Source organism: Rhea americana, unplaced genomic scaffold (genome assembly GCF_003343005.1).
Source record: "Rhea americana isolate MKP2758 unplaced genomic scaffold, rheAme1 scaffold_267, whole genome shotgun sequence".
Lineage (NCBI taxonomy): Eukaryota > Metazoa > Chordata > Aves > Rheiformes > Rheidae > Rhea > Rhea americana.
This window is the reverse complement of record NW_028186387.1, coordinates 387580-398163: the sequence shown is the minus strand read 5'-3', so window position 1 is coordinate 398163 and position 10584 is coordinate 387580. Positions and strand designations below refer to the sequence as shown.

The following is a 10584-nucleotide window of genomic DNA, read 5'->3' as shown; positions in this document are numbered from 1 at the left end:
AAATAGTAATCAGAAAGAGCTATACTGGATTTAGTTCTCCCTGAACTAAGTTAAATACCTCTGTATTGTGCCTTGTAGATAGGCCCAAGGGGGTGAGGGGGTTGGTCTTTCATGTTCCTTCAGTTAGTGCTGAGGACTTGCAACATTTTTTTCCTTTCAGCCTGTGATTTCAACACAAACAGAAAACATTTTCTTTGCATGCGTCTCTCATTGATATCTTTATTTTTTCATTGTCCCTCTAGGGCTCCAGGACTGCTGCCTTATGAGCCTTTCACTATGGTGGCAGTGAAAATGCTAAAGGAGGAAGCGTCTGCGGACATGCAAGCTGACTTTCAGAGGGAGGCAGCCCTCATGGCAGAATTTGACAATCCGAATATTGTCAAACTTTTAGGTATCTGAACAGCTGTCCTACTGTGGGATATACCCCTCTATGAATCCGGTGGAGCTCCTTTTAGGGTACAGAGTTGAACATGTAAGCACAGCTAAGACTCAATGCAAAAGGCAATGTTGGTCTCTTATACAAGAAAAAATGCCTTTTGTAAAAGAGAAAAACTTCTCTATGTGCCACTGCATGATCTGTTGAATTCTGTACTGGCACAAGACTCAAAATGTAGATTTTATGCTATTAAGAGGATGGGGCATTATAATAAACCCTCCTCTTCTTATATCAGAATATACCCCTGACCATGCTGCCAATTTATATAGCATTGGCACAAATGTCTTACAGGGAACACAGAAGCTTGTTGGAGCTGTGATTTATTTTGTCGGTATTTAAAAAGAAAGAGGTACAAGTCTTGTTAGTTTTATGGGTCCCACTTACTATTATGATATCTGAACACGCACTAGCAATAAAAACATAATGACACAAATGAAAAATAAAACCTCAACCACAAAAACAGCCTTTTCCTTCCCCTCCCTTCTCGGCTGAAAGGAAACCCTAGTTTATTGGGCTTTTTAGAAAGTCTTGGCTCCATAGCTCTGCTATTAGGTCATTCTTCTGTTAAGAAAGTGCTTACCGGGTTTTATTTCAGTAGATTTTCAGTTTCTGACTGAAGTAGATGTCAATAGCCATCTTCACCTAGCAATCCTGCTGTAAGTTGTAGGCAGATCTGATCCTTGTGGACAAACGATTGGGGTCTTTATTTACTTCAGTAGGAGAAATACTCCTACTTTGCTCCCCGAAGTTTGGAAATATATAAATCCTGGTTTGGGGAAAGCTGGATTAATACAAGTTCTTCAGCAACAGAGAAGAAAAGCAGGAAGTACCCTAAACTGGAATAAACATCCTGTTTATTGTCAACACATTTTAAATCAGGAAAGGGTAAAGGGACAGAAATAAGATAGTTTCTTATTATGGGGTGTGGCGAAATAGCCATGTTTTTTGAACACAACTTAGACAATAAAGCTTTTGCATACGCCCCTCATGCTTGTCAGGACCTGACGTTATCACACCGGTAACAGCTGTCATTTTTTTCTCAAAGATTTGAGTGGTAGATCATCAAAAAGAATTTTCTATTTCACAACAAGTTGGATCCCAGTTGCTAAATGATGGCCCTAAGAAAGGAAAACACATGCTCTTTAAATGTTGCCTTTTGGTAGTAGATAAGTTAGTAACAGGTATGCAAATAACACATTTTTTTTGCCTACCTCTAAAACTGGTTTAGTATCACTGTGTGTTTACTGCAACTGGTTAAAAATTGGGTTTGGAAATTTATATATTCCGTTGGTGATCTTTGCACACACCCGAAAAAATAATGCAGAGAGGAAAGGCTCTTCTGTTCCATGTTCTCGTATAAGATATGTTTATTATATGCATCTAACAACTGGTGTTCCTGGTCTGAAACACAGGAGTAASCCATTAGAAAACTTAGAGAAAAGCAAGCCAAACACTTTCCTACAGATGAACAMACTTTCATCAGCTGCATTTGAGTCACAGCAGTCCTACTGCATGGTGAGAGCGGAGCCTTGTACGGATGCAGACTCCTCTGCTCTGCTCTACTCTTTTCTGTCTCTCTCTTCCACTTTCGCTCTTGCTTTCTCTTTCTTTCTATCTCTTTATTTTTCTCTCTCCCTTTCTTTCATATGTTTTACATAAAGTAATTTCTGCAAAGCACATTTTTACATGTGCTGTTTTCAAAAACACAGAGAAATTTGGGGTAGAGGTGTCCTTGTTTTTCAAGTATACCATTGAACTCTTGAGCATGGGCCTGAAAATGCTTTTCCTGATTATTCCTGAAGTCTACCTGTATATGTGTAGCTCCTATATCCATAGCAGTATGAATGCAATAACTACAATAAAAATCTATTAAAAAATACAGTAGTCAGGACTAAAAAGATTGCTTCTTGGAAGCATGACCTTCCAGTTGCATCTGGGAAAATGCGAGATTCCTGTTAATGCCAATTTAACTAGAACTGGGCTCTTAATTAGATACAGATAAATAAGGCAGCTGCATGATTTGRTTAGCATCTCTTACAGAGCTCAGCATTAGGTCACTGGCTGAGGGAGTTTCAAAGGCAGAAACCTGATGGAGGTTAAAGGTGGTATGCCTCACCTTTTCCTCTGCCCCCACATGCATTCCTTGAAAATCTCCTGTTGGTGTAAGTTCTTTTTTTTCCCTTTGCTCTCCAAAAGTCCTGTGTGGTGCATCTGTTTCCTTTCAGGTGTGTGTGCTGTTGGGAAACCGATGTGCCTGCTGTTTGAATACATGGCCTACGGGGATCTTAACGAATACCTGCGTGACCGCTCCCCGCGCAACCTCTGCAGCCTGGTGCATGGCAGCCTGGACACGCGGCTCCGTCTCTCCAACCCCCTGGCCCTTTGCTGCACCAGCCAGCTCTGCATTGCCAAGCAGGTGGCTGCTGGCATGGCCTACCTCTCCGAGCGCAAGTTTGTGCACCGGGATTTGGCCACCAGGAATTGCTTGGTGGGGGAGAACATGGTAGTCAAAATTGCCGATTTTGGTCTCTCGAGGAACATGTATTCAGCAGACTATTATAAAGCGAATGAGAATGATGCCATTCCCATTCGCTGGATGCCCCCTGAGTCCATTTTCTACAACCGCTACACCACAGAGTCCGATGTGTGGGCCTATGGGGTGGTGCTGTGGGAGATCTTCTCCTATGGCATGCAGCCCTACTATGGGATGGCTCATGAGGAGGTCATCTACTATGTGAGGGACGGCAATGTCCTCTCCTGCCCTGACAACTGTCCCCTGGAGCTCTACAACCTGATGCGCCTGTGTTGGAGCAAGCTGCCCTCTGACCGGCCAAGCTTTGCCAGCATCCACCGCATCTTGGAGCGCATGTATGAGAGGGCAGTGGCTGCTGCGCAGGTCTGATGGGTGCACGCGGGAAGGCACTTTCTCCTCTGTCCCCTGCATTGGCGGCACCACGTGAGCAGCCATCAATGTGAGCAGTKCGACTCAAGTCTCATGGTCTGATGCAATTCAACCTGTGGAGAGCAGACTCCTGAGCTGCAGCTCTGCGCAAGGAGCCCTTACTGCAGAGCCAGGCCAAACACACTTAATCTGCCAAAGGGAAAGGAAAGAAACTGTGCTCGAATGGGTGTCTATGAGCCATGGCTACACTGAAGGGAGAGTGCTTTAGGAAGAGTCGAAACAGCTTGTTCCTCCATCAAGCAAAAAGTTTAGATTGTATCTCCCTAAGGTGGACTATATCTTCCATACTGTAAGACTAATTTCCAGTCACAATGCCTGATCTCTTTCAGATTAGAGATGATCCTGGCCTTGCTAACTCAGTGCTTATATTTGGAATGTGCAGGAGCAAACAGTTCTCCCAGAAAAGCAGACCAACATTTTGATATCTGCACTTCCCTTCCTAGCAATTCTATTCATGTACTTTTGCATTTATGCACTTGGCTTTTACCTTTTCTCATAGGTTTTCGACTATCATCTTGGGAAAAAAAATCACAGAAGACAAGCCTTTTTTGGATTTTTTTATACTATTTTATTTTGGCATATTCACTTTTATTAAAAAAAAAGGATGTTTCTGAAGCCATAGCCAACTTACTTTTTCCTTTTGATTTTCTCCTTCTCTTTGGCACTCAGGAACATGACTAACAGAAAAAAACAGGACCCCAAAGGAGCACCAACAGTGGCCGGTGTAACATGTTATAGAGATGAGCAAAGTCCCTTAAGCACAAAGCCTTACATTTTCAAAAGAAAGAAGCACGTAGTGAGGTTCAGAGATAACTTATTTGATTTTTGCCAAGATCTCACCCAAAACTTTGTCTCAGACATAAAATCCAATTTTCCCTGCCTCCCTCTTGCAACAAAGACATTCGGTGCTAAGGGATAGATTCAGCTTGAGGATCTGGTCTGTGGACCCATGATTTCTCTCAGGTATATTTCGTTCCCTCTGGCTGCACTACAGTTCTCCCTGAAACAAGAGCTGGGCAAAATGCAGCTTCTATATTTGAAACTTGCACAAATGTGTGAAGCATCAGTCACATATAACTGGTGTCACATACCACTTAGTGAGAAAATATGCTTTCTTTTTAGAGAACATGGTAGGTCCTGTTCTTTTTTAGTAATTAAGGCTARTGTGTGTTATCAGTGGCCTTCAGAGTTAACATGCCAGTTAGAGGAGYGTGGACAAAAATAGGAGTCCACACTTTACAGAGTAAGTGTTGCAGACTGGAACAAACACAAGATGAAGGACACTGCCTTGGTTACAGGTGGTCCAAAATCCACTTTCTCCTGTATTTTCCTGTGATGTGAGCTAATCATCTCTTCTATATGTCATAATCTTTTGGTTTCTATTTTAAAAATAACCATCATTCTGGGCATTATAGTTGTGGCCACAACAGCACAGCTTAATGTTTTCAGACCACTGGTATCTATTTCACTCAAACCAGAGAGCTTACAATTAACTGAATAGTGGGAAGAACAAGAGGAAACTCTACCTTTGCTGTAAAACATTGAAATACTAGTAATGTTTGGATGTGTGAGCACTGAGCACAAAATGACCAGTGCTGTCTTACTCATTTAGAAGTTCTTCCATTACAGAACACCTTACTGAAATCTGGATACTGAAAAAAAACAAAGCCTAAGAGCCCCAACATCCTGTATTCAAATAGAATAATTACTGCAGCTCCTTACATAGCCCCTATTACCACTTTCTGAGCATCTCATAGTCTTCATCATATTGTATTTTGTCACCTACCTGGCAAAGATGTACTGTCATCCCTGCAGTACAGTAGTAGGAATAAGCAACAGCGTCCCTGGGGCTGGAGTTTCCTGCAGACAGTCACAGGATAYCCCTGTCCCTTCTCACAGTACGTGAGTGAACACAGATCTAAAAGCCTTTGGGACATGCTGATACCAAATTATGGCCTACTTAAATTGTGCCTTGCACATTCTTTGGCTCCTCACATGCACCGTTGTCACTGGGAGCAATGTCCCAGATCAGGCAGATGTGCCTGCAGCAGCTGCCCAAGGGCAGGAGGACTCTGCTGCTGARCTGAACCTCACATATTTGGCTCCATCTTCATCACTCTACACAAGGGTGCACTTACAATCTTAAGAGTTGGCTTTAGTTTTCTTTCATCTGCCACCCACTTTTTGAGCAACTGAACACAAGTCACATCATCTTTGTGCAATTCAGTTTTCCTACAGTTGTAAGAAAGAGGCTGCTTCTTCCTGCCTTCCACTTTTTGCCTGTTTTACCAAGTTAGACCTGAATGGCATTGAAGCAGGGACTTTCTCAGCCTGTGCRTCTCTATTGCCACTTGCCACAGTGGCCCCAGTCTGCATTGTCAATTGGAGTGCTCAGGGCAGCAAGGATTTTATCATGCCCTTTAGAGAGGCCAGGCTCAGGCCTGAATGTGAAACAGCAGTGTGGATCCAGCWTAAATACTCCTAGGAAACCAGCGCCTTCTCCTCACCTGAAAGGTTACACTGACAGTGCCAATAACAGATTTGTGGAGAGTGTATGTAACATGCTRATTTGAACAAATCAACCCCTTTAAAGCCTGGAGGACAGTTTGCACTTCTGCCTTCTAAGATCCCAGTGCTAGCTGTAGTGATTTGCCCTCATTTCCCCCAGCTGGATGGCTTTGAACACAGAACAGAGTTTCCTTGTTTAAATGTTGGATGCAGCTTCTGATGTTAAATACCTACAACAGTGCATGCTGTAAAGTTCCCCTTGCTTCCTCTGTGTGCAAGAGATTCCCACAAACTTAGAAGAATAACCATTTTTATTGCAGTCTCCTARCCAGAGCTTCCCCTTGGTGATGACAGTTCAGGCCCTGACCAGTTGGCATGGGCTGGTAGTTACTGAAGAGTGGAAAATGGGCTTTCCTTGCCCAGCATCTCAGTCTTTGCATTGTAAGCACAGATTGAGATGTGTGGTAGGTAGTGACTGTAGCTAGAGATGGAAAATGGTTCCTGTGCTACTTGGGGAAAAAGATCATTTCAAGATCATCTCATAGAGCAGCAATCTGTAATATACTCTCCAAAGATGATAATCACTCCTGTGTCATGATACAGYGGAAGAGCTTAGCACCTAAATGGTGCTTTCTTTGAGGATTCAATGGTAGATAGATCTTCTCTTGCCTTGATATATGGCTGGATTTTTCTGCAAGAGACTCCTCCTGTGTGTGTTTTTCAGCTTGCTGAAAGTTGAATAGCTTTCAAAATTTGCCTCTTTCACAACTCCCCTCCACCTTTTGTTTGAGAGTTCTGCTTCCGTAAATGTACATGTTATACAATGTCCTAGTTAAGAGATTTACATGCTGTTTTGTATAGCAATTACGTAACTCAAAATTGTTGTGAATGGGAGTAAACTGTGGGTAGAGGAGGAAAACAAAGGTTGTTATTCAAAAATCTAGAAGTAAAATTATTTTGCCATCTCTAGTTTGCATTTACATACTCATAGAGAGAAAGTAAGTGAACCAAAAATAAGCATTTTTGGAAAGTCAGTTCCCATTCCCATTGATTGCAAAGGGAGTCTTGCAGTCACTGTCACATAGGGTGAGAATCCCTAAGAGAAGTGGATTCACAGCACATATGGTGTAACTATTCCTTCTGCAAGTGTCCTGCCTAGAGCCTTTGTAGCATATGTAAAGCTGTATCCTAGATGACAAATGATGACAATTTCATCAACCAAACAGCACAGAAATCCACCGATGTTTTCATGGGTATATTTAATGGCTGCATTTAAAATGCATTTTAAATGATAAATCCTATCTTTATTGGATACTGCCTGCAATATGGTATAAATTTGGGTTAAAAGAATTGCCTCTCAGATATTTTGGGGACTAAACATAATAGTTTGATCTCTAAGGCGGTATATACCTGTTATTCTGTGATTATTTGGATACATACTTCGTGAATGATGGTTCTGAATGACATCCCAAGCAGAGATGTACGTTTTACATTGTCTCAACTTGTGTAACTCATGTGTGTAATATTTTATAAAATAAAGAGATACCAGGAAAGGATAAAACTAATTCTTGGCTTTCTGCCCTCTTCCTCCTTCAGCACTGCACTTACTCTGTGTTAGCAGAAAAACTTTATTACAGCTTTACTGTCAGAATGGTTGCAGAATGATTGTCAGAATGCAACTGCAGTTAAAAATTCACATAGACTTTTCAGATCAAGGCATGTGGCAAAACTAGCTTGTTACCTATGCTCATAATCCTTCTCCTGTACCAAATAACATTTTGAGAACAGGTAGTATGGTATTACGAAAGCAACACTGATGTCATTCTCTTGGTCATTTTTCCTTGACAGAGTAATGTAAAAGATGTCTCATGTAGATGAGAATGACACCTGCCTCCTCCTATGATTTCTGAATTCTGATCTTACACCTAGAGATACATGGAATAAAATCATGATATAAAATTAAAGGAGAATTGAATTTGCTGTCTGTAGAACACTCGTGAGAAAATAGTTTATCATTGACGGTTTATCTAAAAAAAGTAACTTCTTTTTCTGCACATGTTTCCCATTCGTCAGCTCATTCAGTAAGCCAACAAAGTCTTCTGGAATTCTAACAATTTTTGAATTCATTGCAAATTTTTGATAATCCCAACTGGAGAGTAAAGCCTAATTTCCAAACTATAATGAGTCAACAAAGCTATGAAGTACATTCCTTTTCTTTCAATTTTTAATGTGAGGTGAGATCTTTTCTGCAACTAGTTTTGCCTGAGGTCTTAAAAAAGTCTTTTGTAAATATTATCTTACTGAGAAGGTGTATGATGAACTTGAAACCGGTCTACCTTTTTTCCCCTTTGATTAGAGAGAATCATATTTAAAGGGTTGGCTCTTAAACTACAAGCATTTTTGAGACACAAGGAGAAGTTGGGCCCACAGTTTCTGTTAGGAAAACAATGTTTTTTGAATGTTYGTAGTTATATTTCTAAGCATATACTCGAAGGTTTGCTCTGTGACAGGACCTGTAGTGTTCAGTAGCTTGCTCACTGCCTGGCCTCCCTCCCTCCCTCCAAATGCCAGGCCCCTCTGAGATGTCCTAAGCTGGACATCTGTAAGCAGCTGCTCCCAAAGTCATTAGTCRCCCCGAGTATTTTGCATACTAGAGTGGCAATGCCTACCATCCCGTATGAAGCAATGAGAATGACACAGCTGGGGAGAGGACAAGTGTACAGCGGATCATTTTGTTTTTCTCGGCTTTTACTTGCGTTGTTGTGGATGCACATATCCCTCTGCGTGCGCATGTGTTTTTGACTGGGCAAGGTGAAGAAGTATACCTTGTGCATGAGAAGAAATTTTATAGTGATCCTTTTCTGCAAATTTCACTTGGTAGCTTTCAAGACTTTTGATTCTTTATAAAACTTTTCATTTTTGATTAGATGTAGGAATATCAGACTTCTTCAAGGGAAACTTGAGGTCCTAACAGGCCTTTACAGAATCTCTTTTGAAATGTCTTTAAAGTAGGAGCTACTATCTGTCTCTGCTGCCAGAGTGGTGCTATGAAGTAGATGGGAAACTGCTTTTCACATGTCATGAAGTTTAAGAAATCAGACTAGGATCTTTTTCTTATTAGGAGAAAGGGGGGGGGGAACCTGAATATGTCAATTTACCAACTTCATTGAAGCTTTTGAACCTATCTTCATAACACAATGTGTATTTTTCAATTTTCTCAACTTTAGAAGAGAAAATGAGGACTCATTCACTGGAAAATCYTTAGAAACATACTTTTTACACAGTCCGGCAGAATCTAGCAAAGAGGATTTCCTTAGAGTTACCTTTACATATTGAAAGTATAGAGGCCAGTTGAACTGTATAAAGAAGAAACTTAAAGATAATATTAAAACTAGAATTTTTTAGAGTTAGAGAGGTGATAGCCTGAAATAAAGGTCACATTTTATGTCACTCACATATTTCTCTAGCAACACAATAACTTGTCTCCTGCAAATGTAGGATTAGGTAAAAAAGAGTTTCATCAACAACTGATAGGATGTTTTATCATAGATTTGGACTAACTTCCCTAATATAACTAATTAGTTATATTTATTAAGCAAGTAAAATTTTATCCCTGCAGAGATGCTTTAAATCTTATGCAWCTTATAGCCAAAAAGGCTTTTCTGCCTCTGAGAGAGACAACCACATTATACATATCTACTGGGCATAAGCAAGCATGTTGGGGCTTTTGTATGTTTATCCGCCCACCCTAAAGGCKCTTATACAGAAGAGATGTTACAGCTCAGGAACTCATATATGTCTGCAAACTTTTAGGTAAACAAATGACTTAATGGAAGAGTGGAGCTGAGCTGAGGTGAGTAGCAGTGGGTGAATGAATGAGGGTTATTCACTGTCTGAATGCTGAGCTCATTTTGTGCTAACTTCTTATTTAAAGCAATATTAACATCACAGCAATGATWCTAAAGAACAAGCTTTACTTACAGAGAAGACAGGTGAACTTCCTGTGGCCTGCTGAGGCCAGGAGAGATGATACAGGATCTCTGTGATGAAAGAACATCAGCAAACTTGATGTCCTTGCTTGAGAAACATGACATTTTATTGACAGAAAAAATACCAGGCATGCTCACTCCACTGTTGAATTCATTCGGATTTGACTTGGATTTACTCACTGTGCCACAGCATTTATTATTATTTCTCCCTTTCTGGAGCACAGTAATAGTTTTCTGTTGCTTCTGGACCCCAAATCACCATACCAAATCACCATATATTTGGTTATACCGAGTATAACCACACTGAGAGTGCAAAAAAGAAGGGTTGCCCTGCTCCCCACACTTGTCCTTGTTCCCRAAACTGCAGCCCTGTCACAGGTTCCCACCCACATACTCATACCAGAGTGGTTCAAAGGGCASGACATTCATCTTATTGCAGTGACGGGGCAGGTGGACATCCAATGAGCAGGATAGCACTAGCAGATGAAGTGCATGTTCCCAAGTCACTTACTATGGACAAGGCAGTATGACTGTGCAGATCCCATTAAATCAGAGCTACTCCTGCCCCAGGCAGAGACCCGATGTGTAATAAGGCTACAGGTCTCCATGGCTCTGAGAGGCTGCTGCTCATTTAGAAAGAAAGAACTGGTGAGGACTGTACGAAGTGTTCAGATAAAACCCTCCAGCAG

The 10584-nt window shown here is 41.2% G+C and overlaps 1 protein-coding gene across 1 annotated transcript in view; it reads left to right on the top strand.

Annotated features, from left to right (window-relative positions):
- Positions 1-7454, top strand: part of MUSK (muscle associated receptor tyrosine kinase) — a 62632-nt gene extending 55178 nt beyond the window's left edge. Inside the window, exons 15-16 of the mRNA XM_085307868.1 lie at positions 243-391; positions 2662-7454. Coding sequence (XP_085163994.1) covers positions 243-391; positions 2662-3338 — 826 coding nt within the window. The 3' untranslated portion in view covers positions 3339-7454. The remainder of the gene's footprint in view (positions 1-242; positions 392-2661) is intronic.
- The last annotated feature ends 3130 nt before the right edge of the window (positions 7455-10584 follow it).